Raw genomic sequence first — 20,636 nt, 5'->3', positions numbered from 1 at the left:
AAAACATATCAACCTAGTGATGTAGTTATACCTTTTGGGGATGTGTGGCTCCTCAGGATCTAAGGTCCAAGACTTTGACTTCTCCAAGCCATGTTGGAGGATGTTAAGCTACATTTTCATCATGTTCAAACTATGAACATCTTTAAATATCTTCTTCTCACAGAAAATTTTCTTAGATTTGTTCCTCGTATGGAAATGGAAATTTAGTGGGGGGTTTTCTCAATTGAAAATATATTCTATAAATCTGGAAAGTAACTAAACCTAAATTCTCAGAGACCTGATATTTCACAGCCCCATGGTATGCAACTGGCTATACGGTTTTGTTGGGAATTTTCTGTACCACTGCTGTCAATGATTATTCAACAATGGCCCTTGGGAATTCCTTTGGCACTTGTCATGAAAAGTCACAGGTCAAGGTCAGGAGTATGGTTATGGTTTCACTTTCACAAAAAGTACTAATTCTTTTATCATTATACCGGGGATAATCCTACGATAGGATGGCGAAGGTCAAGGTCACCAGTCAGATTTTGATAAAACGTGGACAATAAATGTCAGTTTCTATGGCTTGATTACATGGACCCATATGAGTCTACTGTATCCATTGTTGGTGGCATGTCTATAAAAGGTTACATTTGAGGTTACAGTGTATCATTCAGCATAATTGGTAATTGTTGCATCTTGTTGCAAGTTTTCTTGATTCAGGCCAAGTCTGGAAGTAATCTTTTTGGACTAGATGATACTATGTTAGGATTTGGATAGATGTGAACCAGTCTCTCAGGCAATAATTATTAGTTTAAATCATGATTTCTAGATTATGTAAATAAGTTGTCCCTATTGAAGACTTGCGTCCTTAGAAATGTCCACATATCTAGACTTGCCTATTAGGAGAATAGAATTACTACACATCCATGGACTTACCTTTCAGTATAGCCTTCGAGCAAGGCTAGGGGCTTTGAGTAAATGGTGGTGAAGGGTCTGCTTCTGTTTATGGTAGGATACGTCGCATTTTAACATGATTGCGATTCAGGGCATTTTATCACTTTACCGATCAAGAAATAAGAGTGTTCATAATGGAGAAGAATTATTTTGATTAATTATCACAGTGATTGAGGTGAAATTGATTGCCCTGAACTATTTTATTTAAATAAACCAGTCATCACCTATATCATAATAGACAAGCTTATATGGGGACTAAACTTCAATGAGTCTAAATTGGAGTATTAGCTCAATGCTATTCTAATATAGGTGATGACAGATTTACTTAAATGAAATAGTTTAAGGCGATCTATTAAACTATGTGGACATAACTTTTATCTTATTAAATTGTATGTCTGGGAGATGAGTTCTTGTTACTTTCGGCTAATATTTATCTGAAAGCTATAACTGAAACTAATATTTTGTTTGTGAATTTTCCCTGGATACTAATATATATATATTACTTGCTGTTCTATAATTATATTAAAATTTGTATAAATGTAACCCCTTTATAACTTATAAAAGCTGTGGATCTAATTATTACATGAAAACTTCTGGTGAAGGTAAGGTCCCAAGCATTCGTTGGCTGGTTACGAACTACATTATTTACACATTTTCATGATAGAGTACTGTCACTAAGATACAAGCTATAGTTTAAAGCCCACCAGGTGAGGTTATTTCAGATGTGATCAGGACAAGAGTTGAATTGCTGATCAATAATACATTGTCCGATCAATATCTGTATGGGAGGATTTCAGGCAGCTTGTTGGGTGAATTTTCAGGGAAATTAATAGGTGTGTACTACAGACTCCTCTTCAGGAAATGATTTCAACTATACACCTGGGGAAAATGTTAAGCATCGCCTTCTCTGTTCAATAGAAAATAGTTACTTTTTATTGTAGTGTGTTGACATTGATCAAAATGAGATGGATGTGAGACTTGGATTTCCAAAAGCTACACAGAAGTAAGATATAGAAGTGGTGGTACTGAACTTTTTAGGTGGATATATTTTTGTGTTGGTAGGCCTGAAGTGATACAGGTCTCGTTTACTACTCTATTGAAACCCACGGGTATGGAGCTGACAAACCTAGAAACGTAATTGGGGCGAACCATAAGTTTCTGGCGTGTCAAGAGACGCAATTCTGTACAGAGAATTGCATTGCGGCGCCTTAGACGACTGGGCCGCCCCTGCCACCATAACAAGAAAGGCTTCGTTGGTAAATACTACAAACAGCATAGCAGACCTTCAATATATATACAATTTAGCTCAGTAGCAACGGACTATACAAGGAGGGTTGCAATACGCTCAACACACCGCATTTCCTCAATCAAAGACAGTCATCGACTTACACGAATAGGTGTGAAGACCTTATGTAACCCGCACCCTAAATACTTCCTGTTCACAATGGAATATTCTTTTTCTGCATACGTCTGCAGCACGTCTTAATCAAACCCATATCGCCAAACAAACGATTGAAACTTGTAGTGTCCGGATTTGTTACTTTTTAAAGAAGCCTACACTCAAGCTATTTCTGAAACGACCGAAAGGAAATCGCGGCGTCTAATAAGGCCTGGATTAGCTACTATTGATGAAATAAATTTTAGTTGACGAGGCCGTCACAGATACGAAACTTAATTAGACCCGGTCTCAAACGGTCGATTTTTAACGCAAACAGGGCTAAAAGTCAACTGACAGTCGCGTAGCTGCGTGTTATACAGAGGCACTCAAACGAATCCACATTATATTCCGATGAAAAACAAAATAAAAACGAAACTAAAAGTTTTATTTTCTGCCACAATAGCGCCCCTCGACAATCAAAGTGAACTCGATGTCAAACTTACAACTTTATCATACCCAGGCGTACGCGCCAGCAAGCCCTACAGTCGGTCCAAGTTTTAATAACGGGGCTAAGGCCGCTTCACCACAGACTTCTCGTCCACCGTGAGTAGGACCGACTGTAATGCACGTGCTGCACGAAATTCACGCTCTTGAAATGTGACACGACACTGGGAGGAAAGCTTTGCAATTCACAATGTTGACACGCATGTGGAGTGTCTCTCTATAAAACTCTTACATGTCCCTGACCGCCGCCTCTGGCGCTTTACGCTCTCTGGCAATCAAATTCGTGAACTGATTATCAAAACTTCGAATCAACATTACCTATCCCAAGTTACGTAACGTCTTAACTTTTTAATAGGGTAAATTAATACGGTAGATTGCAAATGTTCACATTCGAGGCCATGGTCAATGGGTCTCAGTGACCGTAATCTGTCACACAGACCCTGAAATAAACATATTCAATACAGCCCATGCAAGTCTGTAATATTTAGCAAGTCTTGATTACTGCAGTATCCGAAAATGAAGAGTCTCTGGGCTCATTATATTTCATAACTATAATTCAACAACTCTTTCTATCTGTAAGATATGTTCATTCCGGGACTGTGTGAGGTTGTAGCAATGATTCTTGCCACACACACACACACACACGCACACATACACACACACATTATTAAAAATATGGCCATGCATGCACCTAAAAATTGGTATACGTGAAAAATATTAATTTGTATTTTATAAGTTAATACCCTGTCTCTTACAGTCTGGTGCGCGCGGTGTCATACTAAACCACGTCACGTTTTAGGACTGGTTGTATAGTGTTGGAAGCGGACATAAATTGTCGACAGTGCGACTGTCTGTGACAATGGCGACAATTCATGACAACTAAGGAGTTGAACAATGGAAATGAAATTAAACTCCCGGCGCGTATACGACTATAGTAGATGAAAGATCTGCATGTTCAACACAGAAGTACAAGGTGAATATATACACCTGGAAAATAGGTAAACACATGCAGTTAGTTAGCTGGCTAACGGGATCAGGTGGTCAGGCTCGCTTACTTGGTTGATGCATGGCATCGTATCCCAATTACGCGATCGATGCTCATGATGTCAATCACTGGATTGTCTGGATTTATCCATGACTGAATAAAACGCGAACTCTTTGGTGTCAGCAAATATACTGAGTGAAGCGGCATGGGTTGAGTCCATCCGTTGAATATTGTAGTAGTCACAACTTTGCATTTTGTAGCCTGTAATATTAATTGTAGGTATAATTATTTAAATCTGCCTACAGACAATGACTAGAAAAAGTAGTAGGCCCTAATCTATGAATATCACCTTCCGCTGAGATGCGGGCGTCAAATCGTCTGTTTCAATCAGAGGCGGTTTATTGTGATTTAACCACCTCCAGTTGACCAATCAGAATCGAGTAATTTACAAATTCATGGTAGAATCCAGTATGAACACGTGTTAAAGTACTGTCTGAAATGCTAGAAAACTGCTTTTTGCCTGTTGAAAAATGATATAACACACACTATTGTTATTGAAATATGGAGTAACTTCCAATCGCCCTACCTGTGGTAGTCCTATCGACAATTATAGCAATTATAGTGCTAGCCTAGACTAAAATGCATCTAATCTCTGAAATGTTGAATCATGATTAGATCTATAAAATATAATAAAAAGGAGCCCAGAGACTTTCTTCATTTTAAGAAACTGTAGACTTGACAACTATAGGCTTGAATTGCATGCAAGTGGTGACGAATGTTTTCGTAATCAGTCTGGTATTACGAAGACTGGCGGACATTAACGGAATCAGCCGAGCTGCTGAAACATTTTACATCCGGAGGTTAGAGGTTACCCACGTGACCCGATGTTTGGCTCTGAAAACGTGGTTGATAACTATGATCACAAAACTTTAATGCATACATTTCCTTCCGGTATTTTACGTTGCTTAATACACAGCAGGTGTTTCATAGAGTTACAAACACGTTCAGTTTACTGTTGTCAGTGGTTTGCGTGCTTGTGCAGAAACGAGTCAAGTTCGCAGAACTGGAAGCTGAGCTGTGAGAAAGTTAAAGTCCACATGATGGATCAGAACGGCAGCACCGGGATCGCCTCGAAACCACAGAATCAGAGCCAGTTTATAAACCAGGAGGTATGCTGAGCACTTTACACAAGATATTACCTAACAATCGATTCAGTAGACGCATCGTCTTCTTTACATGCCTAGCTATACAACAGCTGGAGGGGAATATTCGTAACCAAACCAATTCGTATAGCCAAGGATTCCTAGCCACACACAACTCGTAGACAGAATTGACGATGAACTCGTACACAAAACAAATACAGTAGAGAAATAGAACTGAATAATGATTTGTTTCATACGCATCTTGAATATGACGTGTCAACATATCCAGTCTACTCTCCCACCCTTCTCAGTTTGTTGTCCTTACCTAATCATATATTTCTGTAATAGTAGTTACAAAGTGACCTGTAACTCCTATCACTACAAATTAATTATTACTGTAATTCATTCACTCACACTCGTGTTGGCCTGTATATACTTACCAGATTATTTATTGATATTAGTAGTTACAGAGGAACCAGCAAATCCTATCACAACAATTTAATATGCCAAGCCTATTCAACTCCAGCCATCATCCGCCACTTACCGAATGACTCTCTTGTCATCAGCTTGGATATACTTACCAAATTATTTACTTTTAACAATGTGTCCTGCAAAGAAGCTACTAACACCTACCATATTTTTATTTAACATTTTATTCACCTGCTGAAAACAATTACTCAGAAACCTACATGAAACTTGCTACCTATGAAACTGTTATGGTAAGTGAAAGACTACTGTTTTAAACAGTAAAACTACTGTTGCCTAGCTCACTGCATTGTCATCATTCATCTTCCCAAGGCAGTTTCCAACGCTGCCGACTATGCTGGAATTCCGGAGTTACATTTTGACTTCACTAACGGGCATAGTCCAATCTAAATCGTGCAACAAACTAGACGTCCTGTTTGTAAACACAAAGGATTTCAGTGTGCAGATTTCCGTCGACTGCAGGATTTGCAAAGCATTTGTAATGTCTATTTGGCATCGGCAGATATTTTCTAAATGTTTCCATGTTTTTAATCAAGGTGCTCAAAATATTTCATCCACTTTGCCAGGTAAGACCTGTTTTATGACAACATAGATCTTGATTATTGATCAGTGAGTGAGTGAGTGAGTTGGGTTTAACGTCACTTTTAACAGTATTCCAGTTATATCACGGCGTGTCAGCTTGATGTGGGAGGAAAGCCCGAAGTGATGCAGGTCTCAGACGTTAACCACTTCGATGAAACCCACGAGCACGGGTATGGTGCTGACAAACATAATTGGGGCAAACCGGGATTCGAACCCACAATCATAGGTTTCTGGCGTGCCCAAGGGATGCAACTCTGCACAGCGAATCGCGACGCCTTAGACAACTGGGCCACCCATGCCCCCGATTATTGATCAGATTGTTTTGACTGGGAGCTGCCAACTTGTTTTAAGCAAATGCAAATGATATGATTATGAGAGGTGGAATCTGATTTGTCATTAGGAGGGACATAGAAGGGCCAAAACTCGTTTGGCAAGGGTGGAAACTGGGCTTTTGTTGTCAGTTAGCCCCCTTGCCTAGGGAAGATGGTCAGAATTGTGAATATGACAAACTTCACAAAAGTGATGCTTTAGGGACGTCCTGTTTTAGTCCCAATATCATCAAGTTTGCAGATATAGTACTTCAGTACTTATCTAGCGTGTGTGTGTGTGTGGGGGGGGGGGGGGGGGGGGGGGGGTCGGGTAGCCTAGTGGTTAGAGCATTCGCTTGTCACACCAAAGACCCGGGTTTGAATCCCATTTCTGGTGTCCCCCACCCTGATATTACTGGAATATTGCTTAAAGTGTCGTAAAATCAAACTCGCTCACTCACTTATCTATGGAGTCTTGTTGCAGGAAGTTGCCCGGGGAAAATGGTTGTCACTGAACAAGATCACCTATAAAGATCCCCATGGTCAGCAAAGGTAACACTGACAGTAAGCCTCATGTAGCATGTACTTCATCTTCCCGAGGCAAGGCTGGTTGGGCAAGTGTGGAAACTGGACTTTTACAGTCCTTAAACTGCCTTACCTTGGGAAGATGCATGTACTTCTGGGTGGAATTATTGAGAATAAGCTATTCAGACATGCAACCTGTAACATGGCTTTCCCAAATGGGAGAGCCCCAATAGAGCCTGAAATTCTACATAGACTCGGGAAACCTTGAACAGGAGAAGAACTCCCCCTAGTGGACAGTGGTGGGCTGGTGCCAGATTGCACCCCTGCTGTACTGGTGGTTTACTGCCCCCTTGACTAGCAGGGCCACAGCAGCTAGCAAGATGGCATGTATGAGACGTGAGCTGGAATTGTTCAGGGTTTGCTGGACGTAAACTCTTGCGTCCTTTCTGTCAGAGTTTATCTTACTTTTGAAATGTTTGAAGATTTCAAAACATTGTTTGATTATCTTAAAATAAATGTATGTTAATTAGATTACAAGTAAATTAAATGATGTTATGTTTTTGTTTGTTTTGCTTCTGTAAGAATATGGGAGGCAGTGTCCAGAACAACAGGCTCCGCAGATGAAGCAGATGGTGAGGTTCATGCAGAACTGTAGATTTAGGGCTTCAGTTAACTGGATAAAACAAGATGGAATCAGTCCGGATATGTTTTTCCATTTGCCTTCTAGCTTTTTGCCCTGCTCACATTAATCACATCTTATAATAAGCAGCCAAATTACTGTTTGTGGAATGTTGCATGACATTCTAACCAATCAAATACCAAGCTTCATTTAAGGCAATGTAGAGTTTGTAAGAAATAGCAGCCTTTGTGTTCAGTAAATTAGCAGACATTGTTTTGGATTGGAATCTCTCTGAAAGGAGGACATGGCTTTGGTCAGTTGGCAGTCATGGCAAGTTGAAGAATTTTGATGATCTTCCACCTCAAATCTAATGATCATTTGCATCCAGTTCTCAGTATGTAAACAAGGTGGACTGTGGTCCATTAGTATTGCAGTGGAAGTATTCCCTTGGTTACATGATTGTATATCATGTATATGGCAGTGTTCTCCAGGCGTGAGTGCTACTCTGTAAGTATGCTGCAGGGTTAAGGAATGATAGTGTTCTAATGCCTGTGACTGCCTGTCTGATTCTTTTGTGTTGGTTTCAGCTGTTTTTGTCATCCCAATCTTGAAGAGAACCCTGAAGTATGACTGTGTTATCATGGTGAAGCAGTACCGACCTCCAATGAAGGCTTATACGCTGGAGTTCCCAGCAGGTGAGTTGGACGGCTGTCATGGTGAAGCAGTACCGACCTGTGATGAAGGTTTATACGCTGGAGTTCCCAGCAGGTGAGTTGGACGGCTGTCATGGTGAAGCAGTACCGACCTGTGATGAAGGTTTATACGCTGGAGTTCCCAGCAGGTGAGTTGGACGGCTGTCATGGTGAAGCAGTACCGACCTGTGATGAAGGTTTATACGCTGGAGTTCCCAGCAGGTGAGTTGGACGGCTGTCATGGTGAAGCAGTACCGACCTGTGATGAAGGTTTATACGCTGGAGTTCCCAGCAGGTGAGTTGGACGGCTGTCATGGTGAAGCAGTACCGACCTGTGATGAAGGTTTATACGCTGGAGTTCCCAGCAGGTGAGTTGGACGGCTGTCATGGTGAAGCAGTACCGACCTGTGATGAAGGTTTATACACCAGAGATCCCAGCAGGTGAGTTGGAGGGTTGTCATGGTGAAGCAGTACCGACCTCCGATGAAGGCTTGTACACCAGAGATCCCAGCAGGTGAGTTGGCGGGTTGTCATGGTGAAGCAGTACCGACCTCCAATGAAGGCTTATACGCTGGAGTTCCCAGCAGGTGAGTTGGACGGCTGTCATGGTGAAGCAGTACCGACCTGTGATGAAGGTTTATACGCTGGAGTTCCCAGCAGGTGAGTTGGACGGCTGTCATGGTGAAGCAGTACCGACCTGTGATGAAGGTTTATACGCTGGAGTTCCCAGCAGGTGAGTTGGACGGCTGTCATGGTGAAGCAGTACCGACCTGTGATGAAGGTTTATACGCTGGAGTTCCCAGCAGGTGAGTTGGACGGCTGTCATGGTGAAGCAGTACCGACCTGTGATGAAGGTTTATACGCTGGAGTTCCCAGCAGGTGAGTTGGACGGCTGTCATGGTGAAGCAGTACCGACCTGTGATGAAGGTTTATACGCTGGAGTTCCCAGCAGGTGAGTTGGACGGCTGTCATGGTGAAGCAGTACCGACCTGTGATGAAGGTTTATACACCAGAGATCCCAGCAGGTGAGTTGGAGGGTTGTCATGGTGAAGCAGTACCGACCTCCGATGAAGGCTTGTACACCAGAGATCCCAGCAGGTGAGTTGGCGGGTTGTCATGGTGAAGCAGTACCGACCTCCAATGAAGGCTTATACGCTGGAGTTCCCAGCAGGTGAGTTGGACGGCTGTCATGGTGAAGCAGTACCGACCTGTGATGAAGGTTTATACGCTGGAGTTCCCAGCAGGTGAGTTGGACGGCTGTCATGGTGAAGCAGTACCGACCTGTGATGAAGGTTTATACGCTGGAGTTCCCAGCAGGTGAGTTGGACGGCTGTCATGGTGAAGCAGTACCGACCTGTGATGAAGGTTTATACGCTGGAGTTCCCAGCAGGTGAGTTGGACGGCTGTCATGGTGAAGCAGTACCGACCTCCGATGAAGGCTTGTACACCAGAGATCCCAGCAGGTGAGTTGGCGGGTTGTCATGGTGAAGCAGTACCGACCTGTGATGAAGGCTTATACAAGAGGATATGTGGGTAGGTGATTTGTGTTGTTCTAACCCTATGTTACAGGGTTGGTTGTGGTGTTCTTCCTCCATGTTACAGGGTTGGTTGTGTTGTTCTACCACCATGTTACAGGGTTGGTTGTGTTGTTCTAACCCTATGTTACAGGGTTGGTTGTGTTGTTCTACCACCATGTTACAGGGTTGGTTGTGATGTTCTAACCCTATGTTACAGGGTTGGTTGTGTTGTTCTTCCTCCATGTTACAGGGTTGGTTGTGATGTTCTAACCCTATGATACAGGGTTGGTTGTGATGTTCTAACCCTATGATACAGGGTTGGTTGTGATGTTCTAACCCTATGTTACAGGGTTGGTTGTGTTGTTCTACCACCATGTTACAGGGTTGGTTGTGATGTTCTACATGTATGTTTACAATATGTTGTGATGTTCTAACCCTATGATACAGGGTTGGTTGTGATGTTCTAACCCTATGTTACAGGGTTGGTTGTGATGTTCTACCACTATGTTACAGGGTTGGTTGTGATGTTCTACCACTATGTTACAGGGTTGGTTGTGATGTTCTACATGTATGTTTACAATATGTTGTGATGTTCTACCACCATGTTGCAGGGTTGGTGGACAAAGGGGAGACGCCTGAGGAGACTGCGGTGAGGGAACTCCGAGAGGAGACAGGGTATGCAGGGAAGGTGAAGCACATCTCCCCAGGTACGTCAGAGGAAGGAAGCTCTTGTCTGCCAAACAACGCTTTTGTTTCTAATGTCTTACAGTTCCATATTTGTGTCACACCTGTGACAAAATTCAAACACAATACTATCAAAAGAAATAAAATGCTATTGACTTCTGCTTAGGTATCTGTCTCCAGTATCTCTGAAGGGCATGTTACTTTCAATCATGTTAATTGTTCGTTTACACTCGACAGCATGATGAATAATTACTTGTATACAGAATACACAGTGCCTGATCTATGATGTTCCACTGTGTTATTTAGCGACCTGCCTGGACCCAGGCATCGGCAACACATCAGTCAGAGTGGTCACAGTAGAGGTGAGTTTTGTCACTGGCAGGTCAGCCAATGGGGGTTCAGGGGAAGGAGACCCTTGGGGAGTCCTGGCTAGAATAGGCCTCCAGCAACCTGTGCTGGTCATAAGAGGTGACCAAATGGATTGTTAGGTCATGCTCGCTTACTTCGTTGATGGCGAGACTATGTCCTCCGATGGTGTGGGTCGATACTAATTATATCAATCACTGGTTGTCTGGGCCAGACTTGATTAATTACAGGCCCCCGTCATATAGCTGGGATATTTCTGATTGCGGTGTTAGACAACTAACGCATATGAACACACAGGTAAAGGATTAACTACATGTCTGTTATCGGAGTTCACATACCAGTACATGAGGATCTGGTTGCAACCTGTGACCTGGCATCTTCCAGAGGCAAGGGAGTTAACCGACTTAAAAAATTCAGTTCCCACCCTTGCTGAACTAGGCTTGAATTTCTGGGATTGATCGTAGTGCCACCAGTAGCTTTTACAAGTTGTGTCGATCCGTGGTAGAATTGGTCTTTAGCAACCCATGCTTGCAATAAAATGCGACTATGCTTGTCTTACGAGGCGACTAACGGGATCGGGTGGTCAGACTCGCTGACTTGGTTTATGCATGTCATCGTATCTCAATTGCGTGGATCAATCATGATGTCAATCACTGGATTGTCTGGTCCATCTTATAGCTGGAATATTGCTGAGTGCAGCGTTAAACAACAAACAAACAAACAAAAACTGACCAATCAGATTCCACCTCTCATAATTCTTGCATTTGCTTCAGACAACATGCTGGCACCCATTCAAGACGATCTTATCAGTCGGGTAGCCTAGTGGCCACGACGAAGACCTGTGTTTGATTCCTGACATGGGTACAATGTGTGTCCCCCACCGTGATATTGCTGGAATATTGCTAAAAGTGGCTTAAAACCATACTCACTCACACACTCACTCACACACTCACTCACTCACTCACTCACTTATCGATAATAAAGATCTTTATTATCCCCCGCCACGAAGTGTAAGGGGCATATAGGAATGGGTCCGTCCGTCCGTCACGTTTCGTTTCTGGAGCAGATCTTGAAAACTGTACCATATTTCTTCACCAAACTTGGCACATAGATAGATCTAGTGGTGAACTGGTGCCTTTTGATAGTTTGGGATTTTAAAAACGCAATTGTTTGAAAACAGCATGCGTAAATACCCAATAATGTTTTTCAGCATACGTACAGCAGAGCATATGTTCCAAGTCAAGCCTTTACTTATGACCATTATACACATCTAAAACATTATTTCATTATGTTTTTAAGATCTCAAAATGCTCACTCATTTTGGGAAAAACCCAACAGAGTGATGAATAGATGAGTGAAAATATATTAGTTACCCAATGAAAAATGTAATAACCCAGTTAAAATAGAAACCCTAGAGTAAAAACTCAGTTACTCAAAAAGATATCTGGAGTTATATATGTATAACTCCATAATTCAAGCCTAGAAAGGCTAGGGTGGAAACTGAACTTTTAAAGTCATGTGCAAGTTTTAAAGTGTGCGTAGGTAAGGGCTGGGATGGGTACATATTTATTACCCAGGTACCTGCTTTAGGTCTCGTGAGTTGGGTTAAAACATCCAAATGGGAATTGTGTACCTCAGCACTGGCAAAAACTGTTTAGATACAAATAAAGAACATCTGATCATGCGCACATGAAGTTGCCTGTAGCTTTGTGTTTACATCAAGTCAGAAGGAATGTGTGCATAGTCAGAAGAAATGTGTGCATAGTCAGAGGGAATGTGTGCATCTTCTGAAATATTATGAATTCTATCACGAATTTGGATATTAATCGATTTTGATTGGTCAATCAGAGGCTATTAATTAAATCCCCTCTGATTGAAACAGCTGGTTTGATGGCCACATCAAGCTAATAGTCTTAGAATAGTACTTTTTTCATTCATTGTCATTAGGCGTATTTAAATAATTATACCTGCAATTATAGACTACAAAATGCAAAGTTGCGGTTACTACAATATTCAAAGAATGTGTGGCAAAACATTTTCTACAGAAAACATGATTGAAGTCAACAAAGAGAATATATTTTAAGTTTTGGGGACAACAAAGAGCTTGGAATATGGCGCTTTTCTATATACCACTGTGACGTCATAATGGTGACGTGCAATGTAGAACGAAAGGTTTGCAAAGTTTTCTTTAGGGGTGCAGACTTCATGTTAGCTTTCCATGTTGTGTTTATATGCTTTCAATGCCTGTCATCTGTTTCAGTGACGATTACGGTGTAAACATTGCTTGAGCATATACAGCGCCATATTTTGACTAAAGGCCGTTGTCGTGAATCCGTAACTCTCAAAACACTGGGCTCAAGCCATGCCGCTTCACTCAGTATATTTGCTAACACCAAAGAGTTGGCGTTTTGTTTAGTCATGGTGCAATGGAGATACACATACTATGTTTTCAATGTAGAGCTAGGTTACCTGCAGATTTAACTGGGATAAATTTATCATTTGAAACCTCACGCTGCACGTTCGGTTCCGAATTCAACTTAGTGTTTTTAATTTTAGTGTGATTTGTTTTTTTAATGCTGCACTCAGCAATATTCCAGCTGTATGATGGAGTCTGGACCAGACAATCCAGTGATTGACATCATGAGCATCAATCTCTGCAACTAGGATACAATGACATGCATCAACTAAGTCAGCTAGCCAAAAGGATTTAATAAATTCAGCTGTAAAACCATCAGGGCCAGAACTATTGTTTTTCATCTGATAGCACTTCATCATGAAATGATTAAATTTTCGTTGTGTTCATTGAAATTCCTGTATTCTGATTAGCTGAATTGGTCACGTGTTATTGCATTCATTTCCCAATGAATGTAAAAAATTAAGCCACGCCCACCGAGGCGCACTACTTTTTTTACTTTGTAATGTCAGGGAATCCCAATATTACGGCCGAGGGAATTCCCTTTCTGCTCAAGTGTATCGTCATGCACAGGACATTTAGCGACTTTCATGCATATTCATTGTCCAAACTACCCTTTGAAACCGAAGGCCGAGAATGAATGAAACAGCAAACGTGCAGGCTCGCTCGCCTGTTTTTTTTCTGCTCGCCCTGGTTCAACTTTCATGTCTTCGGGTTTCCTTTCTAACTAGCATTTTTCCAACTGTGTTTTACCGTAATCAGGGAAGTAATGTTTGAATCTGGCGGTAACTGACCATGTAATTTGAAACAGCCGCCTTCTCCGGGACATATTTCTTCTAGTTCGTTACAGTCTGACTGTTGCAGTTCTTTTTGCCTCTTGTCTTAACTGACAGGTCCAATGAACATTGTTTTGATCCTGCTCTCCGTTGATTGTCTACTGACAGTGTAGGCGTGTCAATTTATGTGCACAAATTAAACAATTACCTGATTCATGTCACGCCACAGTATGTATTCCTACACCTGGAATGTTTATCAATCTCATCATTTTGTCTGTTTTGATATATACAACTGTTTATGGTTAAACTATTGTAGATAAAACATGTTTTATGCTGTCGAATTTAATTATAAGCATTGACTGTGTATTTTTTTCGGTTCATTGAGGTATGAATCGAAAAACCAATGTGCAAACTTTTGTAAGAATCCGCTACGCAGATTCATACAGTTTGCACATTGGTTTTTCGATTCATACCTCAATGAACCGAAAAAAATACACAGTCAATCATTAATTAATTGCCCTTCTAATTTTGTAGCCGCCTCGTCTGAAAGGCTAAGAACATTGAAATTGTCTAATAGGTCGTTTAGGTCGACATTTAAAACTCATAGAGTTTTTATGCAAAGATCTTACTTACTCCTGGATTTCATGATGCGCTGTTATTATATTTCCTGTACTGGTTTCAATCAATATATGCATTATTAAAGACATTTCTAGCTTCTAGGTTCAAGAAATATGTTAATAGTTTTTCTCTCATTTCTGTCAATATAGCTCTAGATCTTATTATTATTAGACAAGGTCTGTGGTTTTAGCTTGTTATGTTTCATTTATATGTATTTTCAGTAGTAATATATACAATGATCAATAGTATAGTATGTTATATTTTGCAAAATAACTGAGAAGTCGCAGTCACTTATCTTATGGCTTTTGGACCAGTTATCTCCTGGTGTCATTGTGACTAATACATGTACCACAAAATTATCAAATTTAATGACTGAAAGTCTGAATGAACCATGCCTGTGAAAATTGTGGGTTTCAAAGTTACGCTTGTGTCTGTGTATTTGTCATGAAGACAATTCGATGTACACAACTCAAGTGGGCATCATTACATACAATGACTGTAACATGTTTCCCAATCTTTAGGACCCATGAAGATCTGGGGTAGTATAGGTATTCAGCGCACCCATGCTTGCCGTAGCAGGCGACTAACGGGATCGGGTGGTCAGGCTCGCTGACTTGGTTGGTGCATGTCATCGATCCCAATTGCGTGGATCGATGCTCATGATATTAGTCACTGGATTGTCAGGTCCAAATTTGAAGCGCATAACAAACCATGTGATCCAGAGTTTTTCACAATGTCACTTGTTTTGTTTCTTCAGATCGATGGTGACGAGGATATCAATACATCTCCAAAACCACATCCAGGTAAACCTACTGAGCTCATGCCCTTCACTTGGATTGTACACTGAAACCTAGTTCTTTGTGAGTGAGTGAGTGAGTTTGGTGGAACGCCGCTTTGAACAGTATTCCAGTTATTTCACGGCATGTGAGCTTAATTTGGAAGTAAATTTCGAAGTGATGTAGGCCTTAAATGTTTACCACTTCGGTGAAACCCACGAGCATGGGTACGATGCTGACAAACCTAGAAACATAATTGGGATGAATGGGGATCTGATCCCACAATCATAGGTTTCTGGCATGCTGAAGGGAAACTATTCAGCACAGCAAACTTTGGTGCCTTAGACGACTGGGCCACCCGTGACCCCCTGGTTATTTGTGACCATACAACATGTGCAGTAGGGGTGCGATACGAGAGGCAATCATGTGATAGTTATCTCAATACCCCGGTCAAAATACTGCACAAATCTTGATACGCTGGATTCTAGAATAGGAGCACAAATGCCATGAACGGAGAAGTTTTTTCCCATTTTAAAGAAAAAATATAATGATGTTAAAGTCATTTCAGCCATCACTTATGATAGCAAGTGACAATGCCTTTTTAATCTCGACTTGGAAGTCAAGTTTAACAGCAGCACACAGTTTGTATAGTAAGATGGGGGTTAATACTTCGTTAAGGGAGTTAAAATTATGTCTTTTCTGTTGTCATGTATGGTGATACACGGCAATGTGTATCATGTATCGTAATGAAGGCCACGTATCAGGGTATTTCAATGTTTCAATGAATTGTTCCACCTTTAATATGCATGTTCCATGAACCAATCCTTGCTGTATTCAGCACTTCTGTGGTCGCGAATCTCATGCAGTATGTTGCATTTATCTGCCACAGAATTACGTCAAATGCAGGGCAGAATTTTAACATGAGTCGAAGGTTTGTTTTAAATGTGTAAACATATTTTGTTTTGAAGTTTTGAATTATTGCTTACCAAAATGTTTGTGTGTATGTTGAGACTAGTGAGCTCAGATTCACTGCTATAAGTGATATGTTCATTATGAAAATGCCTGCCACACATCAAACAGGTGCAAAACTAGGAAATTCACAAAATCTAAGCTTACAAAATTGCATAATTGTGTGCAGAATTATACATAAATGTGTTGCAGAAATTTTTAAAAATGGCCGTAGAATTTTGTTGTTTTTTGAGGGGTTTGGGAGTTGATACAGGTGGCAAGTTGATACCAGTGTCGATGAGGCCTCAGCCAGCAAGGTCTTCTGTCATTCATGTAAATCAAATTTCTGAAGTAACTTAACAAATTTTCACCCCCGACGACCTCACTCCGAAACACCCTGCCTCATTTCATGTTTTGTCCCAGTCCCTACAGACAAAGAAAGTCCCTCCATGTTGCCTTGTTTTATTACATGATGGATTTATTATGTCCGTGTTGGAAACAGAAACGTCAACATAGGAATCATAACATTCAATATTTCATGTACTTGAAAAGTTTACAAAGATAGAAAAAAATGCCTCCCTCCTCTTATCTTTGAAAGTTTTGATGATAATGTTTTGTTGCCTAATCAAAAGATCATGTTTATTTTACATTCACATTCTTCTTCATGGATTACATGCAAATAATTGAAAAAGCGGTATTAAACCCAACTCACTCACTCACTCCTGCAAGTAAAACCATTTTGGGCTTATCATGTTGTGGCCTATGAGTTACTGCTGATTTGTGCTCATGTAAGCTGTTTCCATGGATACAGCTGTGATGTTGTCTGTTTGTGCGCCATGTACTTCACATCATCAGAGGAGTCAGGTAAGCAGCTTTCGTTTCCACCAGTATGTGGCAGTGAGAATTATTTTGAGTTTGATTCAAATGAAACATTTGTTTTTAACCTTCCAACAACAAACAGGGACACTTGAGTTTGCTTAAAGTTCCCAAAACTGATTTCGGTTGTAGCTTACCTGAGTGAAAGTAAAGTGAGCCTATGTCATAGTGTGACACCACAGCAGTCATAATGAAAATGTTGTTTTTGCCCATTGCTCAGACATGTTTGCATGTATCGTATGAGGAAGGTATGTGCTACTCCCTACAAGCCATTATAATATGTGTATTATACATGTATAAATATTCAGTTTATGGCACATGCTGTGAGGATGTTTGTTGTTGAGAAACTGTTAGTACTTAATGTTGTTTACCCTTGTATGACCTTTGTACAGAGCTTTCTATCTTCCCAAAGCAAATGCATTAACCGACTATAAAAGTCCAGTTTCCAGCCTTTCAGAACTAGACTGGTATTTCCAGGCTAGATCATAGCGCCATCAGTAGCTATGTCTAGTTCTGTTCCCTCTATGTCCCTCCTTGTTGGCCAATCAGATTCCTACTCTCATATCACTTGCCATTGCTTCAAACAAAATGGCAGTGCCAAGTCAAGACAATCTGATCAATGATCAAGATCTATATTATAATAAAGTGGCCTAAACCTCGCGAAGGGCATCAAATCACATGAGCACCTTGATTAAAAAAACATGCAAATATTTGCAAAATATTGACGCCCAGTTGGCAGTACACATGTTTTGCAAATCCTTCAGTCCACCGAAATCTACACCATGAAATCCATGCTGTTTTCCCATATGTCTAGTTCCTTATGCGATTTTGGTTGGACTATGCATGGTCTCGTTAGTCCAGCCAAAATGTAACTTCGGAATTCCAGCCTAGTTTGTCAAGGGTGGAAACTGGACTTTTACAATCAGTTACTACCTTGTCTCAGGGAGATGAGAGCCTTCACACAGAGCCTGTTTGATACAGGAGATAATAATTTCAAGACAATACAATAATACAAACTTCCCGTAAGTAATACTTACTGTATCCCTTCCTTGAATGTTTCAGAATTCATAGATGTCCTTGTTGTCCCAATGGAGGATCTGCTCACTAAGTTAAATGGTACATGATTACTTGTTTTGATCAGCACTGTTGGTTACATAGCACTGTGCAGATATCTGTACAAGATGCATGTTTGACTTCTCACCTGCCTCAGCAAATGTAAGCTAAAAATGGAATTCTAGATTTTCCAATATCGGCGATTATTATGACTAAAATTATATCATATTAAAAAAATACTTTTTAGACTTAATAAAATAAAAGAATTGGTTCTCAGGCAATGTTTTTTGAAAATTAAATGCGGGCGGGCGATGTCTTTTTTCTTTTCTTTTTTTTGGTTGTTCAAACTAGTATGTAACCAAATAAACAGTTGTGTAACCAAATAAAAAGTTTTGTACAGTGAACTTTGGAAAGGGCCTCCCTACATAAATGTATTCCTGGACTACTGCTGGAATATTTAAGTATTTTTAGGTTTTTTTAAAATGGAAATAAAAATGAAACATGCTGAAAACTTTGTGATGCAGGTGGTGCCTGAGAACATTGCATTGAATGCTATTAAATTACAGCTGAATTTAAGAGAACTTTACAAAACTCCAAATTTTGTCTTTTCCCCCCAATTGTCCTGTCATGAAAATTCATTCAAATTCCAAGATAAATCGAGTATGGGGAGGGGATACATTGGACGCTGCTGTTGACATGGGGGTGGAGTTGCCCAACACACTTTCCAGAGTTGCTTCCCTTGGTTGACCTCCCACCACACATGACCTTGTTAGCACAGATCCACAGTACATGCGTCTATGTAGAAGAAGTTTCCATATCTGTCGGGGTGGTCGGTAAGCCTTGTATGTTAGCTCACCACGCCATAACCTGGGTTTGATTGCCCACCTGGGTACAATGTATGAAGCCCATTTCTGGTGTCTGCCATGATGACCCTTGATGGAATATTGCTTACAGCAATCGTTCAACAGCTGTTTACTTTTCTTTGTTTCAGAGTTGGCCAGTGATGGTGTGGTGATCGACTCTCGAGTGTATACCTATGCTGTTGCCATGGAACAAACGCGGAAAGTAAAGAAAGTAGTGCCCTAAATGTGGCAAAATCTCGTCTGTTCAACTGCTGCCTTTTGTCTCTGACTTTGACTGGACCAACTGCAACATCAATGTTGCACCACAGACAATGTATGTTGAGTGGTACTAAAGTCCTGATTCTGGTTGAGGTCTGATTCATCACAGCTTTAGGCGGTTTAGTGGAAATATTCTGTGGCTATGGACAAGATGCCCTGTACCTCCAAACAAATTCTCCCAAAACACTATGGATACATGATACAATTTGCACATTTTGGAGAACAGGTTTGAAAACTGTCCTCTAAACAGTATTGTTTACAGACTTATGGCCTTTGTCTTATGTTTTGGAACATAATGAGACATGTTTTCTTGGTCTGCTGTGGATACAGAGATGACATCTCGCAAACATCATCAAGGGATAAATATGTGGATCATGTTTAAAAACCATCATCAGCTAAAAATATTTCTGAGAGTTATGGCCCCTGTTTGATATGTTATCCTTTTCAGAAAGTACAACAGATGACACACATCAGTAAATGATCAATGTTATCACATTTGGAAACCTATATTGAGAATGAATACTTTACAGAGTTATGGCCCTTGTTACATATGATCCCAAGCTGCTCACAGCGAGAGCCTGTTCGTGGAGCTCTCTATACTATAGCTGCCACCAGTGAAAGTCATAAACCTTTTCAAAATTCACTATAATGGCATTCCCACAGGCATAAACAAAAGTATAAACATTTCCACATTTGGGGTTAGAGGGCAAACTTCAAGATTCTTGTAATTATGGCTTTCTGGTGTCTCCCGCCGTGATATTGCTGGAATATTGCTAAAAACGGCGTAAAACCATACTCACTCACTCACTGTAATTATGGCTGCGATGTTACCAAGAGTGTAGTGAAGGTGTCACGCTGGAAAAGAGCTTGATATGATCCTGCAAATGATAGTTTGTTTCCAGATGGTGGGGATATGGATGGCTTCTGGTTTTATCTTTAATGTAATTATTTCATTTCAAATTGTTTTGTTTGTCTAAGCTCGTTGGTAGTTTGTGATGTTTCATTGTTATTTTACCTGTGGAAGCTTGCAGAGTCAATTGAGCAACAGTGCAAGGAACACAATAGTGCCAGTTTGCTGTCCTGTTGAACAATACACAGAAAACCACTGGACTCTTTTACTGACCTGTAGATGACCTTCAAGGCAAGGCATGTGGTGCCTTGTTCAACTTGAAGGAAACACCTGTTTGTGATATATATTATTCCGGTGTATTATTAATTTGATTTAGATAAATGTTTCAATATTGTTAGGATATACGCCCATGTCAAGGAGAGTCAACATTTGATTCATACAGTCGGTCAATAAACTCATTTCACAATGAAACATGTTTATT

The 20,636-nt window shown here is 40.7% G+C and overlaps 1 protein-coding gene across 1 annotated transcript; it reads left to right on the top strand.

Moving 5' to 3' along the window:
* Positions 1-4,680: 4,680 nt before the first annotated feature.
* Positions 4,681-20,593, top strand: LOC139445027 (ADP-sugar pyrophosphatase-like). Its single transcript, XM_071226087.1, has 10 exons — positions 4,681-4,972; positions 6,806-6,873; positions 7,429-7,478; positions 8,053-8,160; positions 10,286-10,381; positions 10,665-10,720; positions 15,289-15,334; positions 17,111-17,119; positions 18,194-18,247; positions 19,176-20,593. Exons 1-10 carry the CDS (start codon positions 4,688-4,690, stop codon positions 19,268-19,270), a joined length of 867 nt encoding a protein of 288 aa, XP_071082188.1. The 5' UTR covers positions 4,681-4,687; the 3' UTR covers positions 19,271-20,593.
* Positions 20,594-20,636: the final 43 nt, after the last annotated feature.

Source organism: Haliotis cracherodii, unplaced genomic scaffold, assembly GCF_022045235.1.
Source record: "Haliotis cracherodii isolate W230 unplaced genomic scaffold, xgHalCrac1.p SCAF_6, whole genome shotgun sequence".
Lineage (NCBI taxonomy): Eukaryota > Metazoa > Mollusca > Gastropoda > Lepetellida > Haliotidae > Haliotis > Haliotis cracherodii.
The sequence above is the reverse complement of the archived record's forward strand: the minus strand, read 5'-3'. Positions and strand labels throughout refer to the sequence as shown.

Excerpts from the sequence above, each read along its gene's own strand:
- LOC139445027 (XM_071226087.1), top strand. The coding sequence starts at position 4,688 with ATGTTTGGCTCTGAAAACGTGGTTGATAACTATGATCACAAAACTTTA. Across the intron at positions 6,874-7,428 it reads GATCCCCATGGTCAGCAAAG|AATATGGGAGGCAGTGTCCA; the intron begins GTAACACTGACA and ends TGCTTCTGTAAG. Across the intron at positions 8,161-10,285 it reads TACGCTGGAGTTCCCAGCAG|GGTTGGTGGACAAAGGGGAG; the intron begins GTGAGTTGGACG and ends ACCATGTTGCAG.